This window comes from Salvelinus sp. IW2-2015, linkage group LG9, assembly GCF_002910315.2.
Source record: "Salvelinus sp. IW2-2015 linkage group LG9, ASM291031v2, whole genome shotgun sequence".
NCBI classification, from domain to species: domain Eukaryota; kingdom Metazoa; phylum Chordata; class Actinopteri; order Salmoniformes; family Salmonidae; genus Salvelinus; species Salvelinus sp. IW2-2015.
This window is the reverse complement of record NC_036849.1, coordinates 20,278,626-20,296,739: the sequence shown is the minus strand read 5'-3', so window position 1 is coordinate 20,296,739 and position 18,114 is coordinate 20,278,626. Positions and strand designations below refer to the sequence as shown.

Below are 18,114 nucleotides of genomic sequence, written 5' to 3'. Positions count from 1 at the left end.
AATTTACTTTTCTCCACCACATTTAGCAGGAGGCTGCTTCCCATTACTGAGAGCAGGGGACCCTGCTGACAGCCAGACACCAGCCCCTCCTGGGGAGCCACCCTCTGCTGCTGGCCCTGCCTTGGGGGCTTCCCCTCGTGACTCTGGTTCTGTCGCTCAAAGTTTTGCTGCTGGTATTGTTTTATGTAGTTAGTTGGGCGGTGGGAGTGTGGACAGGGCATAATGGCTCTGGGGCATCCCCTGCTGCTGGAGCCGTTGTAGTGAGGCTGTTGGTGTGTATGGTAGCAGGGCCGCTGTGTGGTCCATGGCAGGCTGGAACCTAATGAAGGGGTATGTGTGAAGGAGACTAAGCAAGGCGAGCCTGGCGGTAAAGCTGGCAGCCAGACAAAGTCCTTGTGCGATCAGCATTGCAGTGTCATGAGACAGAGTTAATCAGGTGGGTTGGTTCCTTTGAAGAGTGAAAATATAACTCCCACACACAGTTCCCTTTTACTGCTTTGATACTGAGAAAATCTTTAATGAGGTGTTTCAAAATGGTATGTGATTGTATGAGGTGTAACTATATTAGGTACTCAAAATCTTGCATGCATGCATACCAACACACACACACACAAACAAACATACTCTCACACACACTCTTTTAGTTATTCTCAGTGGAACGACTCAAAGGTGTTCTCTAGTACATGACTCCATGGACTAATCATGTGACCCCTTGGAGTAAATCATCCAATAAGCATCAACCTATTAGTCAGAGTGACACATCACACAGAACACCCTGTTTCTAAGTCAGGCTTGGTCTGTGAGAAAAGGACTGCACACAGAGTGATGATGTTCTGGGAATATCACAAAGACCTGGAGCTCTGTTTCCTCTCCGTTCCCTCCCCCATCCATTCACTCCTGCCTCCGAGCCAGCTGAGAGTGCTACCCAAATCCAACAGTTGTTGTAACCTTCGTTAGCCTAACGAGGGGGCCGGCTCTTTATACCTGTCAGGGAGCAAATTAGTCAAACAAACAAGGGCTGCCTGGAAGAGAGAGGGCCAAGGGCTGCCTGGAAGAGAGAGGGCCAAGGGCTGCCTGGAAGAGAGAGGGCCAACAAGCACAGTTCTGTTGCACTTCACTAGGCTCTTGGACACAGCACTCAGCACACAGAGAACCTGCAATCTGCTTCTTTGATGTTGGATGATGCTCTGCCTTTGATGGAAACTTTAGGAAATAAACTACAGACTGACCACTAGAGGCTGCAGGCATAATGTAAACTGTGTGGATGGTGTAAAGTAGACCCAACATATTTACAGATTAATCAAACCTAGATTGATCCAATGGTTTTTCAATGGGAGTCATCCGTTGCTGGATGACTGTCTGTGTGGCCCTTAGGGACATGACAACTGGATTGTAACAGACGCAACAAGATACAAGCGGATGTTGAACTACAAGCCTCAGTGTGCTAGGCAACCTGTACATGTGGGCACTGTGAAATCATTTCAACATTCAACCACTGTTACCCCTGCAATTGTATGCTTTACCTCATGCACACACTTCCGCAGACACACACTTCCGCAGACACACACACGGGCCTATAGAGGAGCCATTGGTGACTTGGTATACAGCACAGGATTACTGGCCTATTCCCTAGTGCTATGTATTGGGAGTCCAAACCTGGCCTTGAACAGATAACCCTCTTTATATCCTGATGGGTGACATAAATGGCTGAGACAATCCCACTGCCCAGCAGTACAAGGCTGATGGAGTGGAAAGGTGTGGCCTGACGTTGGGGATCATCAGACTCAGCTGGGCCTGTCTGGGGAAAAAAGGTACAGAACCGAACACTCCAAGGTTGGGAATCTGGCTGTTCTGTGGAATAGGCTGGCTGGACTTAGTCCACGTAAGAAACCAAGTTTTCTGCTCCACTTTCAGTACTCTGCCATTGTTTGGCAGCAAAAGGATACCACAAAACCAGCTTACAGTTGCATGCCCAGCATGACTAATCAGATAGGAATCAGGGTTAGGAGGGTTAAGGGTGGCATGGACGTTCTCAGCTCCCAGCCAGACCTGAGCTGCTCTGTCTGTAGAATGGAATACAGTCACGATGGCACATAATTACAGGGACATTTCTGAGGCACTAGGCAGGCCACCACCTACCTGTATGACCCTTCAGAGTGCGGCAGAGGCCTGCCTCAATCCCATGCCATCAAACACACAATGCAATCAGTCAGTGAAATGTTCTGTGACTGCAGTCCAAAATCTTAGTGGTGAGGTTAGAGGATGGGCTAAAATGAAAAGATTCACGGGAAGAGGGTGGTTGGCTGAAGTGATGGGCAGCAAAACATTGTTATTGCAGACTCACCTTCTGTGCTGTTGCACTGGGACAGAGACTGGGTGACAGTGACGTGACATTAAAACCCGTCCTGTCAAGATACGCGCAGCAAGCAGGCAGAAGCCCTCCAGTCAAAACAGTGTTGCTCTGGGTGACATTTCACCGGGCACAGCTGCTAGGGTATGACAGCATGCCAACTCAGTATTCCTGAAGGCTTGTTTGTTCAGTCTGTTTGTGTGTTGGCTTTGTTCTTCAATAATTCAAGGTTAAGATGTGACTTGAGATCAAAGGAGTTTGTTTTTCTCACTGGTCACTATTTGACAGTCCTTGGGCCATTACATTTTACACTGGCAATCTGTCAGAAACCTTCCTGCTTCCCTTCTTATCACTCTGGCAAGGAGTAGTGGAAACGACATAGTGCATGTTATACTGCATCACATACTGCACGTCAAATGTGCCAACAGACCATGCATAAGGTGAGGTAAAGAAGGTAAAATCACATGCATGATTTTTTTTCAGTTTCAGAAGAACTAGACACCCTTGGAAAGACCCTCCCTTAGCTGACATGTTTGTTATTAAATCAGAACTTTTTTAAATGATCAACTTTGGTCCATTTCCTTCCAATAAGGCAAATGCTGTTTCCTATTTCCTTGTTATTTAGACAAAGATCTCTTACATCAGAAAACATCAGACTGATATGTGTTTCTCAGCCTCTAGACATGTACCAAGAATCCCAGGGCGATCTGCTGTTTTAAGTAAATCACTGAGATTATTTTTTAAATGAGCAGTCAGTAGTACCCAGCATTGCCCTCTCCACCCCAGGGAAGGGTTGTCAGGACCAGGGGCTGCATCGGTCTGCGTGGGCCTGGGTCTGCCTGCGTAGCTAACCCAGGATGACTCTGTTAAGACACAAGCCCCTGCTGTGTTCCTGCTGAGGCCTTAGAGGGAGAGCGTACTGAGTAGAATGCTGTTCCCTGGGTTACAGCATCTGGGACTCTCCACTCCTAGTGACGTGTTCCCCATGTCTGTCTGTCCCATGAGCCTGTGTCTCTGTCCCAGGTACCACACCCCTGCTCTCTCTCTGTTCCAGAGGAGTCTGCACGCACGCACGCACGCACGCACGCACGCACGCACGCACGCAACACACACACACACACACCACCCCCCGCACAAAGCCAGCAGGTATGTGAGGAATGCCTCCTCATCCAAACAACGGCACTCACCCCTGCCATACCACACAAAGTAGCTAGCTGTGCAAGAGGGATACTGGGGCCTACGGTATACTGTTGACTAGGAAATAGGAATCACATACCGGAAACTATACAAATAATACCAAAATCACATCAGCACTCATGCTCATGTTGTAGTCAAATAAGGAGCAAAGCATTTGTTGATACAGGAAATAGTCCAAACCCACTCACCTCTTTTGTGCAGCCATCCCTCCTTCACTATCGCCACATCGGTCATGTTGGTGGGCAGGTTAGTGTGTCCAGGGTTCTGACAGGGAGAGACACGGCTCTGTTCCCCAAGTGTCCTTCACTCAGTCCAGGGCAGGAACCTGTAGTCGCCTTTTCACCAGTTTCCTTTTAGTGTAAAGGGAAGAGTAAAAATTAGCCTCATCTGGAAGTAAAACATTTCCTCTCCACCTGTCTGAATATTAACTTCACCAGTCAACATCAGTGCAACTCAGTGGGAACTGGAAACATGTTGGTTCCATACTTCTGTGGTCTGTCCAGACAGTGGAAAATAGTTGTGCCACACACCAGATGGGTATTATTCCAGTTCAGTATGAGCATGTGGCATCACTCCCAAATGAGGAACTAGAGTTAAGACAGTATCCACAAACTCACCACAGGGCCAAACACTTCAAAACTAATGACTAAGTTCTGTGACCAGTGTGCGGATGGCTATCTCTGACCATCCACTGAAATCAATTTATCCTCCAGAGCTCCATCATCACAAGACAGGCCTGTTAATGTGACCTCATCAGTGGCTGCAGAGGAAAACAACAGGAAGCAGTGGCTATTGACAGGCTGGGAGTTAGAGCCCCAGGCCTAATACATCCCCCATTAAACCAGCATGACAGGAGCCTTTAACATCCATTGTGTTTACAAATTGTTGAGTGAACTCATATTAATTGGAAACACTACACATGGTTATTTTTACTCACTGGAAATTAAATGTATTCAATTATCATTTTTTTTTTTTACACATGCGCCGAATACAACAGGTGTAGACCTTAGAGTGAAATGCTTACTTAATAGCACTTAACCAACAATGCAGTTCAAGAAATGTAGTTAAGAAAATATTTACTAAATAAACAAAAGTTTAAAAAAAAATGTAATAAAAAGTAACACAAAATAACAATAACAAGGCTATATACAGGGGGTACCGGTACCGAGTCAATGTACAGGGGGTACATGTTAGATGAGGTAATTTGTACATTTAGGTAGGGGTAAAGTGACTATGCATAGATAATAAACAGTGAGTAGCAGCAGTGTAAAAACAAAGGGGGGGTGTCATCAATGTAAATAGTCCGGGTGGCCATTTGATTAATTGTTCAGCAGTCTTATGGCTTGGGAGGTAGAAGCTGTTAAGGAGTCACCTTTTGGACCTAGACTTGGCGCTCCGGTAACGCTTGCCGTGCGGTAGCAGAGAGAACAGTCTATGACTTGGGTGGCTGGAGTCTATGACAATTTTTTGGGTCTTCCTCTGACACCGCCTAGTATTTAGGTCCTGGATGTCAAGAAGCTTGACCCCAGTGATGTACTGGGCCGTACGCACTACCCTCTGTATCGCCTGACGGTCAGATGCAGAGCAGTTGCCATACCAGGCAGTGATGCAACCAGTCAGGATGCTCTCAATGATGCAGCTTTAGAACTGTTTGAGGTTCTGAGGCCCCATGCCAAATCTTTTCAGTCTCCTGAGGGGAAAAGGTTTTGTCGTGCCCTCTTCACGGCTGTCTTGGTGTGTTTGCACCATGATAGTTTGTTGGTGATGTGGACACCAAGGAAATGGAAACTCTCGATCCGCTCCACTACAGCCCCGTCAATGTTAATGGGGGCCTGTTCGGCCCTCCTTTCCCTGTAGTCCACAATCAGCTCCTTTGACTTGCTTACGTTGAGGGAGAGGTTGTTGTCCTGGCACCACACAGCCAAGTCTCTGACCTCCTCCCGATAGGCTGTCTCATCGTTGTCGGTGATCAGGCCTACTACTGTTGTGTCGTCAGCAAACTTAATGATGGTGTGGGAGTCGTGCTTGGCCACGCAGTCGTGGGTGAACAGGGAGTACAGGAGGGGACTAAGCACGCACCCCCTGAGGGGCCCCCGTGTTGAGGATCAACGTGACAGATGTGTTGTTGCCTACCCTTACCACCTAGGGGCGGCCCGTCAGGAAGTCCAGGATCCAGTTGCAGAGGGAGGTGTTTAGTCCCAGAGTCCTTAGCTTAGTGATGAGCTTTGTGGGCACTATGGTGTTGAATACTGAGCTGTAGTCAATGAACAGCATTCTCACATAGGTGTTCCTTTTGTCCAGGTGAGAAAGGCCAGTGTGGAGTGCCATTGAGATTGGAGCCATTGAGATTGAGATCTGTGGATCTGTTGAAGCGGTATGCGTATTGGATCTAGAGTTTCCGGGATGACGGTGTTGATGTGAGCCATGACTTTCAAAGCACTTCATGGCTACCAGCTTGAGTACTATAGGGCGGTAGTCATTTAGGCAGGTTACCTTCGCTTTCTTGGGCACAGGGACTATGGTGGTCTGATTGAAACATGTAGTTACTGCAGACTCGGTCAGGGAGAGGTTGAAAATGACACCTGCCAGTTGGTCCCACATGCTCTGAGTACTGGTAGCAGCACATTGTGCTCCAGTCCTCTGGCTCAGGCCAGCAGTGCGTTGTGCTCCAGTCATCTCTGGCTGTGGCTGGGCCTGTCACAGTAGTAGAGAGAGAGAGAGAGAGAGAGAGAGATGAGCTCTGGGGAACTGACTGAGAGCAGGCCTGTCCACTAGAGCAGTGTATACCCTACTGAGACCAATTCAAACTTTGATCACAAACGCAAACCAAGCCTCTGTGCTCTCAGCATACCCTCTCTGACTTTGACACACACACACACACACACACACACACACACACACACACACACACACACACACACACACACACACACACACACACACACACACACACAGAGGTCCGGCTCTGGAGCCACAACACAGTGTTGATGTTTAATGTGACCGAGCCGTCGCTACTGTGGGCTGTGTGGAAAAACTGGGCCGCAGCCAGAACTGTAGCCAGTGAATGAACCTAGTACCCTAACAGCAGGTCACATGGTCCAGGGGCCCGGGCCACTGCCTGACTGCTTCACTCGCTCTTTCCCTACCTGCCTGCTTCACTCTCTCGTTCTGTCTCTCCCTGACTGCCTGCCCTGACTGCTTGACTTTAAATCATTCATCATTCTGGCTCTCGTTCCAGGGCCCCCCTCAATGCAAATCAGTGTCATGCAGTATGGAAGCCACACACAGAGCCAGTCATACAAACACTTGTTGATTAATGTAGTCCATTGGGTATCATCCCAGACTAGTCTTGAGACTTGGCTGGGTTCAAGCAAAGAGGCTGTGTATGGAGGCAGCAGGTTGACCTTTATCATTTGTTGTATTGTCTTCTATATCAACAACGTGAATCCATTCTCTGTGCCAATATTGGCTTTGTCTTGGAGTCCTAGTAGAAGGGTGCAGGAAAGCAGTGTCCCAATACTACTGTGCATCAAAGGAAATGTTTACTGAATAGTAATAGCAATATGCATCTATGCAATTTTCCTTCAAACAAGACGTACAAATAAAAAGGTAGACAGGTCAAGTGACTAGTCATGCCTCCACACACAATCAAGTTTGTTCCTGGTGTCTGTTCCAGCAGGACAATCACAGAGAGAGAGAGAGAAGAGCATAAAGCAACTAACATTAGCATAAACAAATATACAGTACCAGTCAAAAGTTTGGACACACCTATTCATTCAAGGGATTTTCTTTATTTTACATTGTAGAATAATAGTGAAGACATCAAAACTATGAAATAACACATGGAATCATGTAGTAACCAAAAACGTGTTAAACAAATGCAAATATATTTTATAATTGAGATTATTCAAAGTAGCCACCCTTTGCCTTGATGACAGAATTGCACACTCTTGGCATTCTCTCAACCAGCTTCATGAGGTAGTCACCTGGAATGCATTTCAATAACAGATGTGTCTTGTTAAAAGTTAATTTGTGGATTTCTTTCCACCTTAATGCGTTTGAGCCAATCAGTTGTGTTGTGACAAGGTAGGGTTGGTATACAGAAGATAGCCCTATTTGGTAAAAGACCAAGTCCATTTTATGGCAAGAACAGCTCAAATAAGCAAAGAGAAACGACAGTCCATCATTACTTTAAGACATGAAGGTCAGTCAATCCGGAAAATTTCAAGAAATTTCCAAGTTTCTTCAAGTGCAGTCGCAAAAACCATCAAACTCTATGATGAAACTGGCTCTCATGAGGACCTCCACAGGAAAGGAAGACCCAGAGTTACCTCTGCTGCAGAGGATAAGTTCATTAGAGTTAACTGCGAGACATCTCAGCATCAATTGTTCAGAGGAGACTGCGAGAATCAGGCCTTCATGGTCAAATTGCTTCAAAGAAACCACTACTAAAAGGACACCCCAAGAGACTTGCTTGGGCCAAGAAACATGAGCAATGGACATCAGACCGGTGGAAATCTGTCCTTTGGTCTGATGAATCAAAATTTTAGATTTTTGGTTCCAACCGCTGTGTCTTTGTGAGATGCAGAGTAGGTGAACGGATTAGAAGAAGGAGAGTGATGGTGCTGCATCAAATGACCTGACCTCCACAATCACCCAACCTCAACCCAATTGAGATCGTTTGGGATGAGTTGGACCGCAGAGTGAAGGAAAACATATGTGGGAACTCCTTCAAGACAGTTTGAAAAGCATTCCCTATGAAGCTGGTTGAGAGAATGCTAAGACTGTGCAAAGCTGTCATCAAGGCAAAGGGTTTGAAGAATCTAAAATATATTTAGATTTTTATTTTAATGGTTACTACATGATTCCATGTGTTATTTCATAGTTTTGATGTCTTCACTATTATTCTACAATGTAGAAAATAGTAAAAATAAAGAAAAACCCTTGAATGAGTAGGTGTGTCCAAACTTTTGACTAGTATTGTATACAAATTCCCAGACAGACAAAATGAAAGTCCATTCAAATGGATCTATACATACTAAGAAAGAGAGTTGGGTAAAGTCTGTTTTGAATAGAAAAGGCACCTTTTATATGGTGTAACTTGGCAGAAACCCTCCTATTGTTCTCCAGTCTCCTCTTCAAAAGTATTACTGTTGGTGACACTTCATTAGCATCTTGTATCCGTTCATGGCGTCCCCTAATTCCATCTATGCTGTTGGTTCTGACTTGAGGGCTTGAAGTTCAGAATGTAAACAACTTGCTTGCAGCCACATGGACAGCAGCAGAGGAAGCAGTGCTGTCTATGACTGTGACACAGAGAGACCAGGGAGAGGACAGTCATATGGTGTGCATGGAGGGCCAGGAAGTGTGTGGACCCATTACACTGATAAAGTCTCCTAGCTCCTGTGGCGTACAGGCCTCAGATTAGCCACAATAAGCCTGACTGTGTAAAGGCAGATTTCAAACAGCATTCCTCAGATTCTGCATACAACTGGTGGCACATTTGCATCAACAAGGCCAGAGGAACTCAAAGTCCTTTCCCATACCAATGGGAGCGAAGGACGTCAACATCTCCCAGGAAGAACAGGGTGAGTGAGTCAAACAGTAACAACATCACTTAACCACCCTCAGACTAATGTCACATGCTGCTGCTGTGCTGCCTGCCTGGGTCCCTTCACATTCAGACTGTGGCTAGTCATGGTCGGTCTCATGACTCAAAACAAATTATGACATTTAAGACATGCATGGCACACAACATGCTTGGGGATGACTACTGTTCAGCGTGAGAGTTGCTTTACATGCACACATTACAACAACAAAAAATATTGAAAATGACTACCCAAAACTTTAAAAAAGTGGACAGTGAATCATAAGAGTATTCATCATTTAGTCCAAATGTAAAATATGTTATGAAATATTACATCTAAAAGATGGAAAATAGGGAGCACAGTGGAGATTGAATGTTAGGGGATTTGGGGGATGCTTATTCATGGATAGTTGTGCTAATGGAAAATAAATGAGGCGAGTCCCAGGAAGCATACAACTGTCATCCAAGAATAAAGGAAGTATGCTTTCAAAAGTCATCAACTGTAGATCTACTATACAATACATGTATTCGTCCGACAGAAAGGACAAAGTTGGGCCACACGCCATAATAAAGCAAAAGGTGGATACTTTGTATCAATTTCTGTTTCAGTCATTGCTACATTGTAACAACAATGCAACAACGTGGCTGTCTGCCTTCAGATAATCTAAACATAAAATATTCGGTTTAGACGTCGTGGAATTTTGAATGAAGCCAGTAAAATATATTTAATCTTGTGTGACATACAGACAAACAAGAACATATCAGAAAACAAAATCAATTGTCTTGTTGACGAACGTGCAGATAAATGAATGAGTGAGTTGCAGTGTTGAACTGGCCACCCGCAAGATCACAACATAGTTTGTTTTTAAGACGCGTTGCAAATGCATTTATATGTCCATAAAGTTAATTTCTAAAACGTATAGTTCGTTCCTATAGGTGACTTATAATTGTATGAAAGTAATGTACAGTAAAAACGACATAAACATTTTCGGCCTGTAGGCTGTCTCAAAGGCGGACATTATGTCAAATTCAAAAGCATAGTCAATAAATGACAATGTTATACGATATTTTAGTTTTGTTTATGAGGCACAGTCTCTGCTAAGGTTAAAGTTTGGACACTTAACTAACTTCTTCAGTAAACATAACTATACCCGAGAATAAACTGATGTCAGGAATGCACTTCATTTTAGTCTGGATATGGGGCCTAGCAGGGCAGTTTGAGTGAGAATAACCGCATCCTATTTTATACAATGGGATCTAACCGCTCTAGTAGCAGTCGACCTCAGTCAACACGAAAAACAAAATGCAGGCCTTTACCTGGACAGGATTTCAATAGTGTGTCCGTTGCATTATAATGAGCTGTTTCGGCGATTTATTTAGCTGATAAATCCTTCAATAATCTGTACAAAAAGTGCTCTCATTTACTCGGTTTCTTTTGCCTTTCTTCTACAACACCTCCCAAACGTTCTGTCTGCAATGCTTCTGTGGCATACTCATCTCCTAGGTCCTAGCGCCGATTGCTCTGGTTTCGATCCAGAGGGGGCTACACACAGAGGCGGATAAAGATTCCGGACATATGTTTTATCTATATATTTTCTCATAATAAATACATAATTTTATGTAGGATGAGCCATCAAAACCATCCCATTAAAAATATGGTTTGTTTGAGTTCATCTTCACATCATTTCACCTGTAATCATGTTGATTAGCTGATGTTAATTTGACCCCCAAAAAACATCTGGGTCAGATGGTTTATACCCTTTCATCTTTAAGGTTGCTGCCCCTATCATCGCCAAGCCTATCAATGACCTTTTTAACCTGCCTCTCCTTTTTGGGGAGATTCCCATTCCTTGGAAGGCAGCCACGGTTCGTCCTTTATTTAAAGTGGGAGATCAAGCTGATCGTAACTGTTATATGCCTATTTCAATTTTGCCCTGTTTATCAAAAGTGTTGGAAAAACTTGTCAATAATCAACTGACTGGCTTTCTTGATGTCTATAGTACTCTCTCTGGTATGCAATCTGGTTTCCGCTCAGGTTATGGATGTGTCACTGCAACCTTAAAGATCCTCAGTGATGTCACCATTGCCCTTGATTCTAAGCAATGTTGTGCTGCTATTTTTATTGCCTTTTTTTGACATGGTAGACCATTCCATTCTTGTGGGCCAGCTAAGGAGTATTGGTTTCTCTGAGGGGTCTTTGGCCTGGTTTGATACCTAAGAGTGCAGTGTATAAAGTCAGAACATCTGTTGTCTCAGCCACTGCCTGTCACCAAGGGAGTACCCCAAGGCTCGATCCTAGGCCCCACACTCTTCTCAATTTACATCAACAACATAGCTCAGGCAGTAGAAAGCTCTCTCATCCATTTATATGCAGATTATTTATTTTTAATCCCAGCCCTCGTGCCCGCAGGAGGCCTTTTGCCTTTTGGTAGGCCGTCATTGTAAATAATAATTTGTTCTTAACTGACTTGCCTAGTTAAATAAAATATAAAATGAATGTATAGCCTAGTCTACAGAATGCTTGTAGTCCATAAGTAATGAGAAAAGTAAAACCAATAGATGTTCTATCTGCAAGGTTGGGTAGGTTACTTTCTAAATGTAATCCATTACAGTTACTAGTTACCTGTCCAAAATTGTAATCAGTAATGTAACTTTTGGATTACCCAAATTCAGTAACGTCATCTAATTACTTTCAGTTTCTTTGGATTACTTTCCCTTAAGAGGCATTAAAAGAAGGCAAAAAGGATCCATCAAAGCATTTGCTGTGTCATTGTTCTGATTTGTGGTCAGAACAAACTTTAATCTTTTTTCAATTGTGAATTGAATGTCATTGAGAAAACAAGGTGAAAGGTGTGAAAGTATTTTTTCTTGCAAACATCCTTTTTGAATTTAAAAGCATTCCAAGAAGTAATACTCATGTTTTTTAAAGTATCTGTAATCGGATTACAATATGTTTGCATGTAACATAACTGATTACAGTTACAGTTTTTTGTAATCAGATTACATGTAACTGATTACAGGTAATCAGTTACTCTCCAACCATAACCTGCTGATCCAATCAGAATGTACGTCATATTTGCACCACATGTTTTTTATGAATGTACAAAGGCAGAGGTTCCAAGGAAATTAATGTCTTGCTACGTATGCTACTACCAATCCTACAGTGCATTCAGAAATTATTCAGACCCCTTGACTTTTTCCACATTTTGTTACGTTACACCCTTATTCTAAAATTGGTTAAAATGTTTTTTTTCCTCATCAATTTACACACAATACTCCATAATGACATTGCAAAAACAGGTTTTTAGAAAACTTAAATATTACATTTACATAAGTATTCAGACCCTTTACTCAGTACTTTGTTAAAGCACCTTTGGTAGTGAAAACATCCTTGAGTCTTCTTGGGAATGACGTTACAGGTTTGGCACACGTATATTTGGGGAGTTTCTCCCATTCTTCTCTGCAGATCCTCTCAAGCTCTGCCAGGTTGGATGGGGAGCGTCGCTGCACAGCTATTTTCAGATCTCTACAGAGATGGTTGATCGGGTTCAAGTCCGGGCTGGGACACTCAAGGATATTCAGAGATTGTCCCGAAGCCATTCCTGCGTTGTCTCGGCTGTGTGCTTAGGGTCGTTGTCCTGTTGGACGGTGAACCTTCACCCCAGTCTGAGGCCCTGAGCGCTCTGGAGCAGGTTTTCATCAAGGATCTCTCTGTACTTTGCTCCATTTATCTTTCCCTCGATCCTGACTAGTCTCCCAGTTCCTGTCGCTGAAAAACATCCCCACAGCATGATGCTGCCACCACCATGCTTCACTGTAGGGATGGTGCCAGATTTCCTCCAGACGTGACGCTTGGCATTCAGGCCAAAGAGTTCAATCTTGGTTTCATCAGACCAGAGAATCTTGTTTCTCATGGTCTGAGAGTCCTTTAGGTGCCTTTTGGCAAACTCCAAGTGGGCTGCCATGTGCCTTTTACTGAGGAGTGGCTTCCGTCTGGAAACTCTACTATAAAGGCCTGATTGTTGGAGTGCTGCAGAGATGGTTGTCCTTCTGGAAGGTTCTCCCGTCTCCACAGAGGAACTCTAGAGCTTTGTCAGTGACCATCGGGTTCTTGGTCACCTCCCTGACCAAGGCCATTCTCCCCCGATTGCTCAGTTTGGCCGGGCGGCCAGCTCTAGGAAGAGTCTTGGTGGTTCCAAACTTCTTTCATTTAAGAAAGATGGAGGCCACTATGTTCTTGGAGACCGTCAATGCTGCAGAAATGTTTTGGTACCCCTCCTCAGATCTGTGCCCCGACACAATCCTGTCTTTCCAAATTATGTCCAATCAATTTAATTTACCACAGTTGGACTCCAATCAAGTTGTAGAAATATCTCAAGGATGATCAGTGGAAACAGGATGCACCTGAGCTCAATTTCGAGTCTCATAGCAAAGGGTCTGAATACTTATGTTAATAAGGTATTTCTGTTTTTTTATCAATTCGATTTTTTTTTCTTCTAAAAACCTGTTTTCACTTTGTCATTATGAGGTAGGTATTGTGTGTAGATTGATGTAGATTTAATCAATTTTAGAATAAGGCTGTAACGTAACAAAATGTGGAAAAGGTCAAGGGGTCTGAATACTTTCCGAATGCACTGTATGTTTAAGATTGGGCATGTTATTGTGCTGTCCCTAATAACACCACTGTTTTGACAGAGACTTGGTGAAAGGTTGTGTAATAATTGAGTAATATCACAACGGCAGGGGGGTGGAGGAGCATGGGGCTGCTGGAAACCCTTCCCCTTGATGAAAGATATTTTGACCCACTGCCTCCTCCCTCCAGTTCTGTGCCATTTCCTCTCATTGTCACTGTAAATGAGCTCTTCACAACTCATGCTTCCATGCTGCTCCACATAATAGAAACAGGGCTGACCGACTGTAGCCAAATCAAATCATATTTTATTTGTCACATGCGCTGAATGCACAGGTGAAGACCTTACTGTGAAATGCTTACTTTCAAGCCTTTAACCAACAATGCATCTCATGAAATTGTTAAGAAAATATTTACTAAATAAACTAAAGTAAAAAAAATATATATAATCCTAAAGTAACACAAGAAAATGACATAACAATAACGAGGCTATATAGAGGGGGTACCGGTATCGAGTCAAAGTGAGGAGGTGCAGGTTAGTCAAAGTAATTTGTAAAGTGACTATGTGGAGATAATAAACAGCAAGTAGCAGCAATATTCAGCAGTATAATGGCTTGGGGGTAGAAACTGTTAAGGAGCCTTTTGGTCCTAGAATTGACGCTCCGGTACCACTTGCCGTGCGGTAGCAGAGAGAACAGTCTATGGCTTGGGTGACTGGAGTCCTTGACATTTTTTGGGGTCTTCCTCTGACACCGCCTATTTAGTATATAGGTCCTGAATGTCAGGAAGCTTGGCCCCAGTGATGTACTGTGCTGTACGCACTACCCTCTGTAGCGCCTTACGGTCAGATGCCGAGCAGTTGCCATACCAGGCGGTGATGCAACCGGTCAGGATGCTCTCGATGATGCAGCTGTAGAACTTTTTGAGGATCTGGGGACACATGCCAAATCTTTTCAGTCTCCTGAAGGGGAAAAGGTTTTGTCGTGCCCTTTTCAAGACTGTCTTGGTATGTTTGGACCATGATAGTTTCGTTGGAGATGTGGACACCAAGGAAATGGAAACTTGATGTTAATGTGGGCATGCATGTCCGGCCCTCGTTTTCCTATAGTCTACGATTAGCTCCTTTGTCTTGCTCACATTGAGGGAGAGGTTGTTGTCCTGGCACCACACAGCCAGGTCTCTGACCTCCTCCCAATAGGCTGTCTCATCATTGTCGGTGATCAGGCCTACCACTATTGTGTCATCAGCAAACTTAAAGACGGTGTTGGAGTCGTGCTTGGCCACGCAGTCGTGGGTGAACAGGGTGTACAGGAGGGGACTAAGTACGCACCCCTGAGGGGCCCCAGTGTTGAGGATCAGCGTGGAAGATGTGTTGTTGCCTACCCTTACCACCTGGGGGCAGCCCATCAGGAAGTGCAGGATCCAGTTGATGTGATGAGCTTCGTGGGTACTATAGTGTTGAATGCTGAGCTGTAGTCAATGAACAGCATTCTCACATATGTGTTCCTTTTGTCCAGGTGGGAAAGGGCAGTGTGGAGTGCCATTGAGATTGCATCATCTGTGGATCTATTGGGGGGGTATGTGAATTGGAGTAAGTCTAGGGTTTCCGGCATGATGGTGTTGATGTGAGCCATGACCAGCCTTTCAAAGCACTTCCTGGCTACCGACGTGAGTGCTATATGGCGGTTGTCATCCTGGTATAAAGGATTTGGAGACAGGCGCAGGAATACACAATAGGGGTTTTTAATACACCCAAAACAAACACGTATACAAAAACACTGAGCTGTACCCAAACAAAAGAGCGAGGGGATACCTCGGTGAACAACATGGGACAAAACCCGTAATACACAATATATAAAGCACGCAGAATAACAGCTGCACTAACGCATAGGTACTCACACGACCAACGGTCATGGGAACAATAACCGACAAAGACAGAAGGAACAGAGGGCACATATATAACATACTAATCAGGGGAAATGGGAACCAGGTGTGTGTAATCAGACAAGACAGTCCGGGATTGATGATAATGAATCCCGTTCAGTGAAGCCTAGAAAGCCGGTGACGTAGACCTCCAGAACTGGTGAACAGAATCAGCATCAGTACCGGGGGGATCCGTGAAAGCGGCAATCATTTAGGCAGGTTACCTTCGCTTTCTTGGGCACAGGGACTATGGTGGTCTGTTTGAAACATGTCGGTATTACAGACTCGGTCAGGGAGAGGTTGAAAATGTCAGTGAAGACACTTGCAAGTTGGTCCGCGCATGCTTTGAGTACATGTCCTGTTAATCTGTCTGGCCCAGGGGCTTTGTGAATGTTGATCTATTTAAAGGTCTTTCTCACATCGGCTACGGAGAGCGTGATCACACAGTCTTCCAGAACAGCTGATGCTCTCATACATGCTTCAGTATTACTTGCCTCGAAGCGAGCATAAAAGGCATTTAGGGCATTTAGCTGCCCACGTCACTGGGCAGCTCGCGGCTGGGTTTCTCTTTGTAGTCCGTAATATTTTTCAAGCCCTGCCACATCCGACGAGCGTCAGAGCTGGTGTAGTAGGATTCCATCTTAGTCCTGTATTGACGCTTTGTCTGTTTGATGGTTCATCTGAGAGCATAGCGGGATTTCTTATAAGCATCCGGGATTAGTGTTCCGCTCCTTGAAAGCGGCAGCTCTAGCCTTTAGCTCGGTGTGGATGTTGCCTGTAATCCATGACTTCTGGTTGGGATATGTACGTACGGTCATTGTGGTGACGACGTCGTCGATGCACTTATTGATGAAGCCGGTGACTGAGGTGGTATACTCCTCAATGCCATTGTATGAATCCCGGAACATATTCCAGTCTGTGCTAGCAAAACAGTCGTGTAGCGTGGCATCCGCGTTATCTAATCACTTCCGTATTGAGCAAGCCACTTGTACTTCCTGCTTTACTTTTTGCTTGTAAGCAGGAATCAGGAGGATAGAATTATGGTCAGATTTGCCAAATGGAGGGCGAGGGAGAGCTTTGTATGCGTCTCTGTGTGTGGAGTAAAGGTGGTCTAGAGGTTTTTTTGGGTTACCAGTGACATGCTGGTAGAAATGAAATAAAACGGATTTAAATGTGTCTGCATTAATGTCCCCGACCACTTGACGCACCGCTTCTGGATGAGCATTTTCTTGTTTGCTTATGGCCTTATACAGCTCGTTGAGTGCGTTCTTAGTGCCAGCATTGGTTTGTGGTGGTAAATAGACGGCTACGAATAATATAGATGAGAACTCTCTTGGTAGATAGTGTGGTCTACAGTTTCTCATGAGGTATCCTACCTCAGGCGAGCAATACCTCGAGACTTCTTTAATATTAGACTTCGCGCACCAGCAGTTATTGACAAATAGACACACACCCCTGCCCCTAATTTTTACCAGATGTAGCTGCTCTGTCCTGCCGATGCACGGAGAAACCAGCCAGCTCTATATTATCTGTGTCGTTGTTTAGCCATGTCTCGGTGAAATATAAGATATTACAGTTTTTAATGCGCCTTTGGTAGGATAGCCTTAATCGTAGATCGTCCAGTTTTTTTCCCAATGATTACACGTTGGCCAATAATACGGAGGGTAGTGGCGGGTTACCTACTCGTCTGCGAATTCTTACAAGGCACCCACGAACTACCCAATGAATATGGCTGCCTAAATATGGTTCCCAATCAGAGACAACGATAGACAGCTGTCTCTAATTGAGAACCAATCTAGGCAACCATAGACATACATCACACCCCTAGACAATAACAAAAACACCTGCATCCCCCATGTCACACCCTGACCTAACTAAAATAATAAAGAGAACAAAAATAACTAAGGCCAGGGCGTGACACTCAAATACTTTTGCTCTAACGGTGCTTAGCTCTACATCTTCTGTACAGCACTTTGAGATATCAGCTGATGTAAGAAGGGCTATATAAATACATTTGATTTGATTTGTTCTGTTTGGTGCTAAATTACTTGGTTTGGAATGGTTTGAAAACTGTATTCAACATCTCAGATAATGTAAAGAAGACACACCTGATGTCCTGCTGCTAAATATGAATAGGATATACAGTACCAGTCAAAAGTTTGGACACACCTACTCATTCAAGGGTTTTTCTTTATATTTATTATTTTCTACATTGTAGTGAAGACATCAAAACTATGAAATAACACATATGGAATCATGTAGTAACCAAAAAAAGTGTTAAACAAATCAAAATATATTTTATATTTGAGATTCTTCAAAGTAGCCACCCTTTGCCTTGATGACAGCTTTGCACACTTTCGGCATTCGCTCAACCAGCTTCATGAAGTAGTCACCTGGAAATCATTTCAATTAACAGGTGGCGTGGGG

The 18,114-nt window shown here is 44.3% G+C and overlaps 1 protein-coding gene across 3 annotated transcripts in view; it reads right to left on the bottom strand.

The window, feature by feature from the left end:
- The window catches only part of LOC111968784 (RAC-alpha serine/threonine-protein kinase), a 34,024-nt gene extending 23,394 nt beyond the window's left edge, over positions 1-10,630 (bottom strand). The window contains exons 1-3 of one of the 3 annotated variants that reach the window (XM_070445204.1): positions 10,452-10,615; positions 6,041-6,241; positions 3,736-3,897 (exon numbers count right to left, since the gene is read on the bottom strand). In XM_070445204.1, the coding sequence (XP_070301305.1) occupies positions 3,736-3,781 (46 nt within the window). In that variant the 5' untranslated portion in view covers positions 3,782-3,897; positions 6,041-6,241; positions 10,452-10,615. Of the gene's footprint in view, positions 1-3,735; positions 3,898-4,919; positions 6,019-6,040; positions 6,242-10,451 lie in introns of those variants that run through there. The other 2 variants (XM_023994650.2, XM_070445205.1) reach the window with 2 other exon arrangements.
- Positions 10,631-18,114: the final 7,484 nt, after the last annotated feature.